Source organism: Drosophila elegans, unplaced genomic scaffold (genome assembly GCF_018152505.1).
Source record: "Drosophila elegans isolate 14027-0461.03 unplaced genomic scaffold, ASM1815250v1 contig_120, whole genome shotgun sequence".
Classification (NCBI taxonomy): Eukaryota; Metazoa; Arthropoda; class Insecta; order Diptera; family Drosophilidae; genus Drosophila; species Drosophila elegans.
In genome coordinates, this window is record NW_024545485.1 from 46,398 (window position 1) to 65,703 (window position 19,306).

General features: G+C 40.5%; 1 protein-coding gene across 1 annotated transcript in view; it reads right to left on the reverse strand.

Moving 5' to 3' along the window:
* Positions 1-386: 386 nt before the first annotated feature.
* Positions 387-19,306, reverse strand: part of LOC108148313 (coiled-coil domain-containing protein 40) — a 151,531-nt gene continuing 132,611 nt past the window's right edge. Inside the window, exons 3-4 of the mRNA XM_041708874.1 lie at positions 1,321-1,529; positions 387-1,268 (exon numbers count right to left, since the gene is read on the reverse strand). Coding sequence (XP_041564808.1) covers positions 465-1,268; positions 1,321-1,529 — 1,013 coding nt within the window. The 3' untranslated portion in view covers positions 387-464. The remainder of the gene's footprint in view (positions 1,269-1,320; positions 1,530-19,306) is intronic.

Here is a 19,306-nt window from a genome sequence, read left to right on the forward strand (position 1 = left end):
TAACCTTCGCACTCAGTACTGCCTGTCTCTGATCTCTGCTGCTTATCTTACTCCGGAGCTTGGTCTGATGTCGCCGTCTGCTGGTTCTTACAGATTCAAACACTTTACTAAAATCCGTGTGAGCAACGTCAGTGTTAATAATTATGTAAATTAAAATAAATCCTTATCTAGAAACTAAAATTATTTTCACATCGTGAATAAGGCGTGAATTAAAAAGTATTTAAGCCTATAGAACTAGAAAATTTATCAATACAAGTAGTTATTTTTTCAATCGAAAAAAATTATTTATTGAAAAGAATCTGTAAATACAGCATTAGTAAATTAAAAAATTGGTTTAAGTGAATTATTATTTAACTGGCTTGTAGCAGTGTGGATAAAATAAACTGTTGAATATTTAAGTAACATTTATTTCATTGAAGAACTAATAATTTTAAGGATTTTTTTTTTATAATACGTTAATACTGTTATTCCTTAAGAACATGAAATATTTTTGAAAAATACGTTTTTTTATCAGGAAAGTCTATTAATAGAGTTTGGTTAATTTCCATAAGGGTGTCGTTCAGCTCGCTTTGCTTTTGTATTACCAGTTGATATGTCTTCTCTGATCGAACTATTTTTTGTTGTATAGTTAATATATTAAGTCTTCGATAAGCCTTTGCTTTGATCTGTTTCCGTACTATTTGCTCCAAATTGGCATGCTTAGCTAAAATGCCTTCTTCTATTCGATCTTGGATGCTGGCGTCATCTTTTATGACATCTTTAAGATCTGTTTGTATTCTACGTAACATATAAATCATACGCTCAATTTTATTGACATCATCGATTAGGCGTTTTTCCGATAAAAATTTTATTTCATTTCGTATTATTTTTGCCCTGTTATGAACTTCATCAAGTCTCACCTGAATCTGAGTGGTGTTTTTACATTTTTTAATTTTTGTTTGTACGTGTTCTTTAACTGAAGCGTTGACAAAAATTTGTTCGCGATGCATAACGCAATGTTCTAGATCTAAGACAAGTCTCTCTTGTGCCCGTTTAAGTTGACCATATCTAATATTCATACGATGTATTTCAGTTTTCATTACCCCGATTTCACCATTTACAGATCGCTGTAATTTCAACCATTGAATAGTTTCTTCAATTAATTTATATTTTGTTTCCCACGATAACGTTTCCCTATGGTTATCTACAACGAGATATTTGTAAAGCTCAATTTCGTTTTGTAGATCATTAATGGTTCCTTCCGTCTTCAATATTCCGCGCTCAGCCAACTAAAATTAAATAATGATTTTTAGAAAATTCATTTAAGAGACCCACTTTTACCTTCAGTTTTTGGGTATGCTCAGACTGTTCGTGCTCGAACTCAGTCTCCTGAAAATCATGATGTACCCGTTTTTTGTATATTTTGTCATTTAGAAGCTCCAATTTTGATGTAAAGTTTTGAATAAATATTTGTAAGTCCTTGGTTTTTTTTTGCGATACCTGCAGCTCTTGATCGATTTTAAGAGACTTTTGCTTAATAATAGATAGCTCTGAAAATAAAAATGAAATGTTTTGTTAGAACACTAAAGAGTACCAGAGGTTACAAGAATTTTTGCTTATGTCATCAATAGGATTTATAAAATTATAACCTAGTTTTATTATACGTTGGTAAACTGAGCTAGGGTAAGAAGACAAATTTACCTTACCTTACTTCAAAAAGAAGAAATGTTTTATACTTGATAGTTGGATTCTCAACGATGAGAACAATATTTAATATTATGGCGGGCAAGGGAAGTATAAAGCTCATCAAATTTTTCAACCACCGCTAAGTAAATCCAAGCAAAAACATATAATAGATCATTCAACCGCTAATAATACCCTTTCCCATCTTACACCTAACAAAACCTTGTTGACAAGGTGATATCAGCTAGGAACACCTTTCATGCAACTGAGAAGTAATAATGGGCTTTAGGGATTAAAAACAATTTGGAAATATGTACCTCTACAATTTTGTGACATCCGTCTTCGCCACCTTTTCACTGGCTTACAAATTTAAATCAATGAAATCGTCCAGAGATCAAACCTTGATTTTCGGACCAGATCGTTTCCCTCATACCTGTGAGGTACCATTTTTTTTTAAGTGTAAATAACATTAAATAATTCTTAAAAAATAGGCGCTTGAAAACCGAAAATAATTTTATCACTTTATCTTGAAAATGGAACTCAAACGAATCTAACCACCTATATACTTCAACAATCCGACGGTACCGAAATCGGTTGAGCAAAACTGGAAATAAAAATGAAAACACGTGAAAATGTTATTTACACTAAAAAAAATAGTTTCGAGAAAACGCGTTTAAAGATTTGGAAACAACTCTAATGACTCTGACGCCACGTCACAGAATTGGCTGTGTCTCCGAAAATAATTCGAATTCTGAAAAATCTTCAATTATTTTTTAAAGTCTTAACTTTCAAAATATGCAAAAAAATAGTTTTTTTTTTTTCAAATTTATAGACCAGTTTACCCCCTTAAGATACGGGCCACACAGCCACACACTCGAGAAAAGAAAGAGAAAAAGAATGGCTCTAGAAAGCCTATCAATAACAGAAACGAAAATGCAATAAAAATTGGGACAAATTTCAACAAAGTTATTAAATTTAAATTTATGAGTACACATTTAAAAAAACAGCAAAAAGTAGAGCGGGAGGAAGAGAGAGTAAACTGTTGCAATGATTTACTCGTGCAATGTTGCAAAAACAAAACACTAGGAGCACTGGCAAAGCATGCACTTTATCTTAAAAACGACATCAGAAGTTTTCTTCCGCAGAGCTGCCAGGTCTTTATTTGGCTCTTTAATTACCACCAACGGCATCTCTAAAGTCGGTGGTCTATGCCGGTGCAACCAATATGCAAAGCATTATGCAAAATCAAATAGACCACGTCTTGCCTACGAACAGCTCTGTGCTATGCTGATTGCGATTCACGGCATAATCTGCATGAAACTCAGTTCCTTAACAAAAAGCACTTCGACATGTTATACCGCAGCTATCATCTAGATGGTGAAGCACACGGCGAAACCGGCATTTTAATAACAGACTGCATCCGCACAACTTTTACCAAAGGATTGCAAAAATTATTTGAAGGCTACATCGACTAAGTTTCAATCGCAGCCTTGCCAGCTGTCTACTGCCCACCTTGCTTAACAATTGCCTTGCTCAGCTCTGCCCCTACTTAGATGATCTGGTAAATCATGAAAGGTAATTTAAAACGTTCATATGAACACTCTTCACGGAGACATAAAGCTCACTCTGGCTACAGTTCGGCAAACCTTTAGGATTCTGAATGGAAAGCAAGCGAAGCAGAGGTTCGCCAAAAGGTCCAATATTTTAAAAATCGCCCAAAACCATCCTTTTAGTTAACGGACGAGCTCCCTCCTAATCGGATTACCATAAATGCTTTTGATTTTGAGGACACCATCCCTACAAAGCTTACATTTCTGTTTGCATTTGTTTAGCCTCAAAGGCTATACATTCAAAAGCAGTCAATAGACTACTTGTTCTTCAAAGTTTCTTAGGCCGGCTTAACTCGTAGAGCCTTGAGCTCCTCGCAGCGCTACAGAACGTTGTGAACTTCGGGTTCGAAAGGACCAAGGTTCTGATTTATGATACGGACAAATTGGCGGCCAACAACCTGGCAGCCTGCATGGTGGCCCACTGCCCTAATGGAACTCAATCAGGACTGTAGACAAGAATTCAACAAGAGAAAGAGTACTACTCAAAATTAAGCTTATATAAAAACCATATTAGAATGGTCAAACGGAAAGAACGGGCCCGTTTCTGTAGTAGCATAGAGCCTACCACCAGGCACCTCGTCTTTGGAAGTTTGGAACAGGGGCTATAAGCACGTTCAAGCCGTTAAAATTCCCAGGACAAGATGATTTTCCCAGCAGAACTGCCAGCGACCCTTTATATTATCATGCCGTGGTTAACATTTATATATTATAACTGTCTACATGTGCAACATATACCTGAAAGGTGGCTCGAATCCAAATTCATATTTATCCCAAGGGATGGCGGCTTTTCAAGACAAGGGACTTTCAACAACGTCACCCCAATCAATCGTACCAATCAATCCAAGATATTGGTACAATTAAAATCTAAAATTATTATCATTAAAACAAATTATTATTATTAAAAAAAATGTGGATTTTTATATTTGTTTCATTTACCTTTACAAAAATGTAAATAGTATTTTATTATTTATTACTTGTTCAAAGACAATTAAAATAACACTGCGAATCATTAAAATATAAATCAACCAAAGATCACTAAACATAACATTTAAAGCAAGTGTCCTAAAAGCCCGCTCCCCTTAAAAGCAATCGTCGGTAGGGTATGCAGGCACCAACCGCTCGCAAAACATCGACAAGAACTGATTTAGTTTGAAGTATTCTCAACCACTGAAGAGCAGTCGGTGTTTCAAGTGACACGACTGCGATATGCCCTGTTCCCATCTCATTGGACTGATTTCTATAAATTCGAATACATACATATATATTTAAAACATTTTACTGCTACCACTGAATTGAATTTGTAAACAAAAATAAAATGTTATAAAAAAATATTTTATAACATATAACATTGATATTTATATCATAACCCAATAGTAAATACGCCCATATTCTTAGGGTACCAAGTTTGAAAAGTGGCAAAAGACAAAATATTCTTGATGCGCCGAGAATGCATGATCACGCATACATACAAAGACGAATTCAAGCGCAGGGCAGCCTTTTTCAAAAAGCGCATCTCTGCGACTGAACGACTGAACTCGTGCAATGAGTTCGCGAGCATAAAAATGAGAATAAGAATGAGAGAGCAAAAAACCCGAACGCGCACGAAGTGCAGGGGCCTGCTGCTGTGAGCACGGGGGGCCTCCCGCGATCCGTTTTTTTGTGTCCAAATGCGTTGTATGAAATGACCAGTCTATATGTTGTATGGTTAGTGGTACAGATTAGGCAAACCCATATCGGGTTGAAAACGCCACCAATATCTTTACGGACGGGCTAAAATTGAAAGAACAAGCACGGGGCGGTAGCCTTCTCCCCTGAGCTGGACACCAAACACTCATTTCGACTGCCAGACCACTGCAGTACACTCCAAGCAGAGGTCATAGTAATACAAGACGCAGTTCTGGATCCAACATTACATCATGCTTTTTTCAGACAGCCAAGCAGCACTAAAGCCCTTGACTGCCTTAAATCCACCTCGGAAACCATCTCTAAGTGCGCAGATCTCGAGATGGCCAACCAACTCAGAATCAACCTCATATGGGTGCCTGGTCATCGGGAAATTTCAGGCAACTGCACAGCTGATGAACTGGCCAAGGAAGAGACGACTGCCGACGGTGGGCATGCCCATGGCCACTTGCAAGCTACTTCTAAAACAGTATGTCACTAGTCTCCCTGAGATTAGATGAAACTCAATCATCACCTGTAAAATTGATAAGAAAAAGAGCAAGGGTTCTAGTTCAGTGCAACAGGAAGGATGTTTCAATCCTAGTTGGTGCACTAACAGGACACTGCCTCATAGACAATCATGCTAGACGACTCAGAGTCGACTATCATACTTATATTACGACTTCTGCCGTAGTTGTAGACAGATATACGAGGATGAGGCCATCGAATACCTCTTGTGTTTGTGCCCAGCGCCAATTTTTAACGATTCAGGCATTTGCGGTCATCCCACGCATTAAAATAGCCAACCTCATGAGATTCTTTAACCATACCAGATGGTTCGAGCAGTCCCACCTTCAACGAGCTTACGGACATACCTTTTACTGGGATCACAAGGCATCACAAGGGCCCTTGCGGCCAAACCTAACCTAACCCAACCTTCATTACAGTCAACACTTAACAAGACAGTACGCAAGTCACAAAAAAGAAACAAAAACTACATACAAAATGTTACAATTACATTTATTCCACGATCCCTAACATATTGTTCCTTCGACCACTCTGCGTTTTCCGCCACCAGTAAAAAAGACTCTCAGAGCTAGGGCCAGCACCTAAAGTATTGCAAAATAAAAACGCTTGCAGCTAAATATCGCTATTTATAATTCATTCTTGTTTTCCCCCACCAGTGGTAAGAAACACAGTAAAAATTTTAAAAAACAAAAATATATAAGAGAACCTTTTTTTAATGTTTAAAAAAATAAAAAAAGCAACTTTTTTTGTAAAATAAAATTAAAATAAATGTTGCCATCGAGCAATTTAATTTTCTGTGGCGTTTTCAAGGCCAGAAACATCGAGAAAGTAATTTTTTAAGAATTGAGTGTATTCAAGGCTAAAACATCGAAACGGTTATTGGAAGTTAAAAAAAAAACAAACCCAACTCTTTTAAACCCAATTAAAAAGTGCAAAAATTAAAAATCAATAAAAAAAAAGGCCAAAAATCAAATTATCTAATCGAAAAAAGAAAATTGCTGACGAAAACACCCCTACAAAAAAATACACTAAACTCAAAATCTTGACGTCACTAAGGCGGCGTCAGCGGTAAAAAACATGAGCGACAACAGAGTACAACATGATAAGAACTGCCGCAGCATAGCAACAACATCAGCAAAAACCAAAGACGTCATCGGCTACAGGCAATCATCGAACACGGCAAAATCAATAAAATTTAATTAAATTAAAATAAAATACAATAATAATACAATAAAGATACAAAATAGGGTAATATTACTACGTTTGAAATTAGGATTGAAAAAATGGCTTTTTATTGGGAGAAAGTAGTTGGATTTAAACGACCAAACTGATGTCTTTGATTGGAATTATGACGAAGAGTTAAACGAATTAAAGTTTGACATTTTGACAGAAAGTAGTTGGATTTAAACGACCTGGCTGATAACCCTGATTGGAATTATGACGAAGAGTTAAACGAATTAAAGTTTGACATTTTGACAGCGTCTAAGAACCTGAATAATTTCAGGTACCCACATTCTTTGGAGATTCCAAGTCTGCCTGTTTTATGAGTAATTTATTGAACTCATCCATTTAAGAGAGTTCCTAATACGACAAGATCTCACTTATGGGAGAAGCAAGAAATGTGATTTCTCACTTATTGCTGGGATTTGGGGAAAACTATGAGGCAAGCCACTATTTACAAAGCGGTTTTAAAATAAAGATGTTGACTCAGTTAGCCAATCAAGAATGTAAGTTGGCACAATAAATCAGTCAATTCCCATGATAAAATTAAAGGCACATTTATCTTATGATGTTGATCTTTACACATATTATAAGTAGAAAATTTAATAAAAAAGCGAGCCATGTTAAAAAATCAAGAAAAATTAAAGCGTTATCTGCACAGATTTTAAGATCATGAAAATTGGATCTCAAACAGAGAGCAGTGGAGTGTAATTCACAGGAAAGTACATATCGAGGCACGAGGTAATGCTTGCAAAAGGCTTTAAAAATGGAAGCACTAGTACTTCTAAAAATAATGGGGACTCTTCCAGTCAACGCAGTTAATGTTGACAAATCTACAAATCCCCAAATAATAATTTGAGGAGTGTAGATCTGATTTTTGGGACAGATTTATAAGCTCACATTCTACAGAGTGGAATGGTTTAAGTAGATGTCCTCCTCAGTCAAAAAACCTATTTCGGGTGGATTTTAGCAATTTTAGCAATCAGCTTATTATTATACTTATATACAGTGTATTAGGTATATAGAAATCTGTGGTGAAACTAAAAGAAAACCATCATTGAAAGGGTGTTTAATATAACATATGAAATATGACTTTATACTTTAAGAATCATATTTTGAAAACAAAAAATCAATGAAAATCTTTTTAGCAAACCATTTAACATTTATAATGAATGCAAAACAATTCAATCATACGTTTTTATTAGACAGTAATCATTTTTTTACGGATGGTGATATACTATGATCAGTACAAACAATTGGCCCTTACGACACCAAGCAAAACTTGTTAAGCGGGGAGTCCCCTTTCCCTTCTGGGCGTACAAACGAGATCGCGAGAGGTGAAAGAAAAAGAACAGTAAAGGAACGGACAGACTACACAATAAATACCAATCTACAAACAAACTAAAAATACTAATTATGATTAATGCTTTCAAAAGTGGTAAAGTTAGGTAATATACATGATGTGCTGGAGTTTATTATAGTCATTACATAGTACTCTTAATGGTTAATGCATATTATAGTTTGATGTAAATTTTTTCAAAATAAAGAATATAGCTCCTAGTGATACGATTAGGCACTGGGAAATGTAGGCGGCCCAGTAGCTCGGGACTCTCCACCATCCATCATTGTCGTCTTAATACTATCATATTGAAACGTAGTCAGTAAAAAAGTTATATTTCAAAAACTATAGAAAGTTTGTCTGATAATTTAGTTCTGTTCGGAAGTAGAACAGGCATAGAAGATTTTTTTTTATTTTGTAGTTTTTCTTTAGAATAGGTTTTAATCATCCCTACCAATGCTAAAAAACTAATATATATATATATTATATTTTTTTATTTTTTTTTATAGATATATATATATATATATATATATACATATATATAAATATATACATATATATATATATATACATATATATATATATATATACATATATATATATATATATATACATATATATATATATATATATACATATATATATATATATATATACATATATATATATATATATATACATATATATATATATATGTATATATTTATATGTGAGTTGATATGGGGACACACTGTTTTAAATTTCACAATAAATGCAATTGATGTCATCAGTCAGATTCCCAAGCAGCATTCCATCCCATTTTTATCAGGTTGATCTATCGCCATCACTCTCTTCCCTGAAAGGCCCATACCAAGAAATCGCGCCATAAATCAGACGATTGCGAGAATTTGTCGAAGGAAGGCATGGTCTCCATAGAGTGCGAAAGTCGTGAAACTTAATTTGTTCTGTTTTAACAACTCTGTTTTTAAACTCTTGTAAACTTTACCCGGAATAAATAGATAATAACTCATTTGTAATACCCTACAAATTATTGGGGGATCGTCCGGGATATAAAACTCAAGAACAATTAAAACTAATGTGCGTTAACACATAAAGATCAAGACACGGCAGAGTGATATGAAAGTAAATTAAATAAAGCGAAAATCCTCAAGAACTAGTGGGATGGTTCGAAGGGAGGCTTAGCTGGGGCCACCAGGCGGGTCGCAGGTTGCGGATAGCGAACGACCTTCTGGGAAGGTTAGTTGCGAATAAGCGTAAGCAAATAAGCAACCCCGGACAAACAGCGGGTATACCGATGGAGGTATACCGACAAGACGCTTGTTTGGCCGTCTTAACACCGTAGCCTTACACACCCCCTCCCTCACGACTACCCACCTCCATCCTATCCCCCCACATCTCACCTCGGTGCCGGACTAAGGTGTCATTCGACCCGTGCCGATAGTCAGCCTGGCTGGGGGCCCGAGTTAACAAATAGCCCAGTCGCAAACGGAGGGTTCAGGCAAGTGGCGACCGCCTGTCCTAAGTACGCCTTACCCGGGTACAGCGGATCTCTGCCCGGGCGGACCACATACTTCTCCGCAGCTCGTGGGACCACATGAAAAGAAGCAAAGAAATAAAAATCCCGCAGGATATCCCTGCAACCGGTGTCGCAAGACACTTTGAGGAAAGATCCCTCGAAGGCGACAGACCCCAGGCGGCAGCGCACCCGCCTAGGAATACACCAGCAGCCCAGACATTCCCAGCCAGGGAGCGTGGGGTGCCAGCAGGAGCTACCCTGCCAGCACGCCCACCTCTCGCATCTGATAGGCCAACCTCTATCAGGCAGCTGAAGAAGCAGGACGCTCTTCCAGCCCTGGGACAGCCCGGAGGACTGGACGACCCCAACAGGCGTGGCCTGCCAGGGTCAAAGGTAAAGTGGTACCTGAGGTACCTCATGCAGGGCATGACACCAGAGGAGGCCTTGAAGAAGGCAAAGGAGCCGAGGGAGCAGCCGGCATTGGGGACAGCACCGGTTGGTAAACGGCTGAACACCAGCCGCACACCACCGACGGACACCCCCAAAAGGTCTAGGCACGGCCCGGGGGCTAGTGAGACGTCCTCACGGGTCCCTGAGCAAGAGGGGCCTAGCACATCAGCAGCAGCGGCAGAAAAGGCAAAAGTGCGGGCCAGGAAGATACCTTCCCAGCCCCATCAAAACCAGAAGCCGACAACCGCTGGAGGAAGACCCTCTAGCTCGGCACCGCCGGTCATCGGACCCCGTCCGACTTACGCGGAGGCTGCCAAGAAAGCCACCCTCATCAGGGTGGCTATACTCCCGGAAGGTTTCCCGGCGGCCAGCCTGACCGCAGAGGAACTATCCGGGCTTCAGGAGTCGGTCATGGACGAGATGCTCACGTCAGCGTGGAGCGGTCCCGTCGTGTTCAGGGGAATCCACTTCAGGGTGGGTTACCTGATTATCGACTGCCTGGATGAAGGCTCAGCTGAGTGGCTCAAGATTGCCGTACCTCAGCTGCGGACGTGGAAGGGAGTACCCCTAGAGACCCGCACGGGAGCAGACATCCCGGCAGCATACAACGCCACGTTGTTCTGCCCGAGGAGCTCCGACCGGACCAATGAAGAAATACTGGCCTTCATTGGTTTCCAAAACCGGGTCGAGACGGACGCCTGGAAGGTCATCTCCAGGAAGAACGACGGAGCTGGTGCACTCCTGGTCGTAGGGATGGACCAGACCGGAAGGGATGAGATAGTGGAGCGTGACCACAAACTCAACTTCCGGTTTGGCCACGTCACCGTGAGCGGTCTGAAAAAGACCAAGAGAGCTCCGGAAGAGACGCCCAATGACGGCACATGCAAGGCTGTCGAGGATACCCTCGAACAACCGAATGTGGAGCCGAAGTCACAGCGTGGTGAACAGGATGAACAATCCATCACCAGCATGGACATTGGGGACGACCAAGGGGATGGACACCCTATGTCATCCCAAGAGCTGGCCCAGGAGCTCCTCCTGGACGAAAGCTGCGAAGAAGCCGAGGTTACCGTGATAGCCGGTGGTGGAGAGACTTGCTCTCTCTCTTCACCAGACCTCACGGAGCATCAAACCTCGGAGTGATGGCTGCAACAAGCAGCACTCGGCTAGCCCAGGTAAACATCCATCGGGCCAAAGCAGCATCTGCTGTCTTGGCGAGGATGTTCACCTCCCAACACCTCGGGCTAGCCCTTGTACAGGAGCCATGGTGGCACCATGGCATAAAAGGCCTGTACACGAAGGACACTAAGGTAATATGCGATCCAGGAGGATCACCTCCCAGATCATGCATCGTTATAAGGAAAGATATCAACTATAGTATCTTTTCAGAGTTCATGAGCAGAGACTGCGTCGCCGTAACCATCGACGGCACAGAAGCTGCACCGAAGCTAGCAGTGGCCTCCGCCTACTTTGCCGGGGAGGAGGCCTGTCCACCGCCAGGAATACCCGGGCTAGTAGACCACTGCCGGACGAACAAGATCCCCCTCATCATAGGATGTGATGCCAACGCACATCACGTGATCTGGGGTAGCACGGATGTCAACAACAGAGGTGAGCAATTACTAGAATTTATTTTAAACAATAACCTAGAGATCTGTAATGTCGGCGCCAGGCCGACATTTGTTACTAGGGTACGAGAAGAGGTGCTAGACATAAATCTAGTAACCAACTCTTTTAAACCCCACATTAAGAACTGGCATGTGTCACCAGAAGAATCAATGTCAGACCACAGGACAATTTTGTTTGAAGTAGCCTTCAAAACAAAAAGATGTAGCCCTAAAAGAAACCCCAGAAAAACAAACTGGGACAAATTCAGGTCAACTCTAGAGCTCAATCTTTCCAACGAACCGTCAGGATACCCTAGACATCCCTTGGAATTAGACAGAGCGGTAGACAACCTGGGTCACAAGATAGTAAATGCCTTTGAAGACAGTTGTCCTCTAGGTAGACAGAGGCGGGAAACAGACGCACCATGGTGGAATGCTAGTCTTGAACGACTACGAGTAACCACTCGGAAGCTTTTCAACAAACCAAAAACTGATAGAAACTGGGAACTATACAGGCAAAGCCTGACGCTCTACAACAAAGAGATCAGGAAGGCCAAACGGAAAAACTATAGGAACTTCTGTGAGGCAATAAGTAACGTCAACGAGGGCGCGAGACTGCAAAAAGCAATGGCTAAAAGTGCAGCGGATAGTAATTTAGCCCTGAGGAAAGGGAATAACACCTTCACCTCCACGGATCGGGAGAAATTAGAATTACTATTTGACACGCATTTCCCGGGGAATACTCCCACTATGGGAAACGCAAGGCGTGATCAACATAGAACCCCTAGGACAGTAGCCAGTGACTGGGCAACAGCCAAATCTATAGTTACGCCCGAGAAACTCAAATGGGCTATTGGAACCTTCCAACCATTTAAATCACCGGGATTAGACATGATCTCTCCAGCTTTCTTACAGCAGGGGCAGGAACTACTCCTAACCCGCCTAAGAAGACTATTGGTGAGCAGCCTAGCCCTTGGGTATATCCCAAGTGCATGGTGCAGCGCTAGGGTGGTCTTCATCCCCAAGATCGGGAAGAAAGACATCACCAGCCCAAAGTCCTTCAGACCTATCAGCTTAACTTCGTTTTGTCTCAAAACGCTGGAAAAACTGGTAGACTACAACATCAGAAGAACAGCTCTCAGAGACTGTCCGCTGCAAAATACACAGCATGCATATAGAGCAGGCCGTTCAACAGACACTGCACTTTATCAACTATGTCGCACCCTAGAAGGGGCAATTGACAGCAAAGAAATAGCTATCTGTGCCTTCTTAGACATAGAGGGAGCCTTCGACAACACATCACATGATGCAGTTCGAGCTGCCCTGTCCAGAAGGAACATAGACACTACTACGAGCAAATGGATTGGCAACCTACTTGAATCCAGGCAAGCAACATGTACACTGGGTTCGGAAAGAGTAACAATCGCTACCAGCAAAGGCTGCCCACAAGGAGGAGTACTGTCCCCTCTGCTATGGAGCCTGCTAGTAGATGACCTTCTCAGCAAGCTTGCTGGAAAAGGAATTCAATGTCAAGGATACGCCGATGACATCGTGATAATCGCCAGAGGCAAATTTGAAGCGACACTCTGCGACATCGTCCAACTCGGACTAAGGACAACGCTAGACTGGTGCAGGGAGGTTGGACTCAACTTAAATCCTGCTAAGACAGTCATCGTTCCTTTCACAAGGAAGTACAAACTACAGAGAATGAGACAAATCTCACTGCTAGGAACTCCTATAGAAATTAGCCGAGAGGTTAAATATCTAGGAATCACTTTAGATAGTAAACTGACTTTCGCTTCCCATGTCCAAAAGACATACCTGTCGGAAAATTGCTGGGAAATCCTGGGGAACCAGGCCTCAGATAATACGATGGCTATACTTAATGATCGTGAGACCAATCCTCACTTACGGAGCACTTGCATGGGGCAAACGAGCTAAGCTCATCAGCATGCAAAACCAGCTAGGAAAACTACAAAGACTTGCCTGCGTATGCATGACAGGGGCAATGAGAACCTGTCCTACAGCTGCCTTAGAAGTTTTGATGGAGCTAACACCACTCCACTATGTGATTGATATCCAACGCAAAGCTACACTCCTGAGAATAAGCACTGAGGGCACAGGTAGTGGTTGCATTCTAAATAACAGGGATGCGACTAATTTGTTAGGTGAGGTGCCCCTAATACTCCACCCTAGGGATGAAATGACAGCCGAACTAATCTTCGAGCAGAACTTCACAGCACACCTAGGCAATAAGAAAGATTGGACCACACTGTCTGAAGTGCATCCGATGGCTAAACACACCATTGCATGGTACACAGATGGATCCCTGACACAACAAGGCACGGGCCTTGGAGTGGTAGGGCCTCGCATTAAATACCACGAATCCCTTGGCCAATACACCAGCATATTCCAGGCTGAGGTATGTGCCATTGGACGTTGTGCAGAGCTCAACATACAGCGTGGATACAAGGAAAAGGACATATCGATCCTTTCGGACAGCCGAGCAGCAATTACTGCTTTACATAGTAACAAAATCACCTCGAAGCTAGTCCTAGAGGTGAAGAGTAAGCTAAATATACTGGGCAGTCGAAACAGGCTGGCCCTCAGATGGATTCCGGGACATAAGGACATATCCGGAAATGAACTTGCCGATAAAATGGCAAAACTAGGAGCCGAACAGCCCCTGGTAGGCCCAGAGCCCTACTGTGGCATAGGGAGGCACACTATAAAAGAATACCTTAGGAAAGCGGAAGGCGCCATGAGACAAGAACACTGGAGAAATACCCCAGGTCTTAGGCAAGCCAAAACTCAAATAAATAACTATAACAAGAAGAGGTTCAAGGAACTTATTCAACTGGGGAAGAACTCACTTAGGATCGTTACCGGATTACTAACCGGGCACTGTAGACTGAAAAGTCACCTAGGTAAGATGGGAATAACCAGCAGTGGAACTTGCAGATTCTGCGACATAGAGGACGAAACCTCTAGACACATCATTGCAGACTGTCCGGCGTTAGCAAGCATAAGATGTAAAATCTTAGGAACCAGAACTCTTACACCTGAGCTCCTAGTAAGAATCAACCCACTAAAACTCCTCGACTTTATTCGAGGAAGTGGGTTGATATCTGAGCTGTAGGCTCTGAATGGGGGTACAATAGATCTTATAGGTCGCGGTACACTGGACACCCCGATATTAATAATAATAATAATAATAAAATCCGAAGGCAATCTAAGTTGTTGCAGCGATATAAAATTCAAGGTGGCAAATTCTTTTTATAAAACGCAAACTTGAAAGTATGCGTGTGCGGAAGTGAACAGTTGAAATACGCAGCAACGATGATGAAATTAATGAAAAACTTCGGAGACGATTTGCTGAGCTCGTAAAATCTTTTGATGTGGCGATCGCAGGTGACGACGAAGTAAGCGATTACCTGCAGGAGGGTGAAGCAAAGTAATCCTAGCGACGACGGCGAAGGATTCGCATTACGAAGAGGAGCAAGAGAAGGACGACGTGCAGGAACAGGATCTGACAAGTTTTGGCAGTCAGAGGCAACAATAGCTTCTGTGGCGAAATATAAAAGCAGTAAGAGGTTGCAAAAGAGATGACGAATTTTGCAAAAACAACAACGAAGACAAAAGAGGAGAGCTGTGACGTCAACGTTGAAGAGAACGAGTTACAGTAGAAGAGAGCGAACTGGTCTGGAGGAGCTGGCAAGAAGAGAATATATTGGAAGAGAAGAAGATAACGTATTGGATGGTCAAATCCAATTGGGTGCGGTGAGCGACAGGAAGATTCAATATAAAATTCTTATTTGAAAATCTTTTGATTGAATTTGTTTAACGTAAATAAAATATTTTCTGTGTCAAATTGAATTTTGGAGAACCATTTGTTAACGGCTTAGACGCATTACCATGGATGCTAGATCGATCCTACCCATGACTGTTCCCCTGCGTAGAGCAAAGTGTTCCGAGTTGGGACCGGAAACAAATGGGAGAAAGAGTGTTTTGCAGGATCGCTTGCTTTCGGGCTCCGAACAAGAGGACGTCAATCAATGGCTGTCCGAATTCGATGATGTGGCTATTACGGTAGGCTGGGATAGTTTGCAGAAGTTTATTTTTGCCAATCAGCTTCTGATTAAAGCTATCAGAAGCACAAGCGTAGTCAGGGGTTTGAACGATCTAAAGGAAGCATTGAAGGAAGAATTTGGAAAAAAAAATTATGTTCAGCGGAGATTCATAAGATATTGCGGCAGATGCAGAAGCAGCCAAAAGAAACATGCATTGAATATCTTTACAGTCTTATGGAAATAAGCAAGCCGATTAAGCTCGATGAGGAAAGTTTGGTTTCATACTTCGTAGATGGTATATCAGATAGCAAAGTAAACAAGGCAGGGCTGTATCGCGCAAAATCCATTAGGGAACTGAAGGACAAAATATATATTTACGAGAAGATGAAGGGTAAGGGAAATATAAAAGAAAATGTTAACAAGGAAGCGGCAAATAAGAAGACTCAGGGTAATTTTCAAAGAAAATGTTTTAAATGCAACAGCGAGGGCCACATTGCAAAATACTGCAAGGGTGAAGTAGTTTGTTACAACTGCAACAAGAAAGGACACATCTCGAAACAATATCAAGAGAAGAAATCAAAAGCTTGCGTTAAGCATGAGCCGGCTAATGTGGTAGAAGTTAAAGCTGCGAAGGGCATAATTTACAAAATGCTGAAAGTAAAGGACGTGACATTTGTAGCCATGATTGACTCAGGATGCGATTTGTGCTTGATGAGAGAGGACATTTTTAGAAGTTTTGACGGTCTGAAGCTTAAACCTGTAATTAAACACCTGAGAGGTATTGGCAAGAGCGAGTTGGTAACAATAGGATCTTTTGACGTCGACCTCGAATCAGACGATGTATGCTTTTCGGTGACTTATCATGTGGCCAAACAGCATGAACTGGAGTATGCTGCGATTGTAGAAAACAATGTTCTGCAATCTGTCGACCTTAAATAGAGAGAGAAAGAGAGAGAGTTCGCATCTACATTTAAAGGTATTTGTGTTACTGAGATCGTCGAGGAAACTCCTGTTTTAGACAAAGTTGACTTGTCTCACCTGGATAAGAGTCCAAAACTAAAGGTAGAGCAGCTTGTTACAGGGTATAAGCCGGTAAAATCAATTGATTTCAGCATGAAAATTATTTGGGAAGACGACAATCCAGTTTATCAGCGCCCAAGACGCACATCGTATGAGAACAAGTGCTTTATTGAGAAGCAAGTGCAGAAATGGCTGGCAGAAGGCATTATTGTGCCCAGCTCCGTAGAGTATGCATCACCAGTTGTACTAGTTGCAAAAAAGGACGGATCCAGAAGATTTTTCTGTGATTACCGACAACTAAATCAAAAAATCAAGAAAGACAATTTTCCGATGAGTTTAATTGACGACGTTCTCGACAGGTTGCAAGGATAAAAAATATTTACTACTCTCGACATGATGAACGGATTCTTTCATGTACCGATTGACGAACAATCCAGAAAGTTTACAGCGTTCGTGACGCATAACGGGCAGTACGAATTCACGCATGTACCGTTTGGTATCTCAAACTCTCCTGCTGTATTCTGCCGATACCTAACAGCCACATTGGGGGATCTCATACAAAGTCAATCTATAGTAGTATACATGGACGACATAATCGTACCAAGTAAGGACGAAAACGAGGGTCAGCAGGCATTGGAAAAAGTTTTGAAAGTAGCTGGATTTCGCATCAAATGGGAAAAAGCGCAAATTTTGAAGAGCAAGATTGATTTTCTAGGTTACACTATTGAGAACGGAACCATAGCACCAACTAACTAGAAAATAAAAGCGGTCGTCAATTTTCCAATTCCTCAAAGCAGACAAGCTTTGCAGCGTTACTTGAGTCTGACGTCTTACATGCACCGATTTATAAAGAATTATGCCTTAGCAGCAAAACCATTGAGCGACTTGCTGCGAGAGAAAAATAGTAGAAACAACGACAGGAATTTAACGTTGACTGAGGTAGGCTTAGTTTCCTTCAACTCTCTGATGCAACTGCTAGTATCAGCACCAGTACTCAAACTGTTCGATCCGCTAGCAGAAACCGAAGTGCATACAGATGCAAGCAAGTATGGCTTTAGCGGGGTTTTAATGCAAAGGAACTCAGAGGATCAACAGTTTCACCCAATAGAATTCATGAGTCGAAAGACGAATGCTTCTGAGGAAAAGAACAGCTCCTACGAGCTTGAAGTTTTAGCGATTTTAAACGCGCTGAAAAAATGGAGAGTCTAGCTGCTCGGAAAGCGATTTACAGTGATCACCGACTGCAACGCTTTTGCAATGACGATTAAAAAAGACGACCTGCCACCGCGAGTTGCAAGATGGGCCATGCCATTGCAAGGATTCCAGTTCAAAGTGGAGCACAGAGCTGGAACCAATATGAGGCACGTGGATGCATTAAGCCGATTGTCACGTTTTTTAATCACAGATTCCACAAAGTCACGATTGTTAAAGGCACAAAACAACGACAACTGGATTAGAGCTGTTAAGTCCGTATTGAACAACAATGACGTATATGAAGACTTCTTTTTATACCCTTGCAGAGGGTATTATAATTTCAGTCAGAAGTTTGCAACGCAGTGAAGGAGACGTTTCCGACCCTATAAAGTATATATATCTTGATCAGCATCACTAGTAGAGTCGATCTAGCCATGTCCGTCTGTCCGTCCGTCTGTCCGTCCGTCTGTCCGTCCGTTTATATGCAAACTAGTCTCTCAGTTTTAAAGCTATCTGCATGAAACTTTCCCAAAAGTTGTCTTTCTATTGCAGGTAGTATATAAGTCGGAACGAGCCGGATCGGACGACTATAGCATATAGCTCCCATAGGAACAATCGGAAAAATGATTGAAAAAAAATTATAACTTTGCTGTTTTTTAATTTTTTGTTTAGTTCTTCGACATATAGCAATGGTTAAATAATTAAGAATTATGGTTTAAATTTCATCAAAATCGGACGACTATAGCATATAGCTCCCATAGGAACAATCGGAAAAATAATTGAAAAAAAATTATAACTTTGCTGTTTTTTAATTTTTTGTTTTGTTCTTCGACATAAAGCAATGGTTAAATATTTCAGAATTATGGTTAAAATTTCATCAAAATCGGACGACTATAGCATATAGCTCCCATAGGAACAATCGGAAAAATAATTGAAAAAAAATTATAACTTTGCTGTTTTTTAATTTTTTGTTTAGTTCTTCGACATATAGCAATGGTTAAATATTTCAGAATTATGGTTAAAATTTCATCAAAATCGGACGACTATAGCATATAGCTCCCATAGGAACAATCGGAAAAATAATTGAAAAAAAATTATAACTTTGCTGTTTTTAAATTTTTTTTTTAGTTCTTCGACATATAGCAATGGTTAAATATTTCAGAATTATGGTTTAAATTTCATCAAAATTAGACGACTATATCATATAGCTCCCATATAAATAATAAAAATATATAAAAGAACAATCAAATAATTATGCTGCAAATCGTCATAGCTTCAATGTTTTTAAACATATACGCAAGTAAATCATAATTTTAATGTTTTCAAAAATATTTAATTCTTGCGATAGCTGCAAGGGTATATGAACTTCGGCTTGCCGAAGTTTGCTTTCTTTCTTGTTAAAGAATAACATTCTTTACAAAGACACA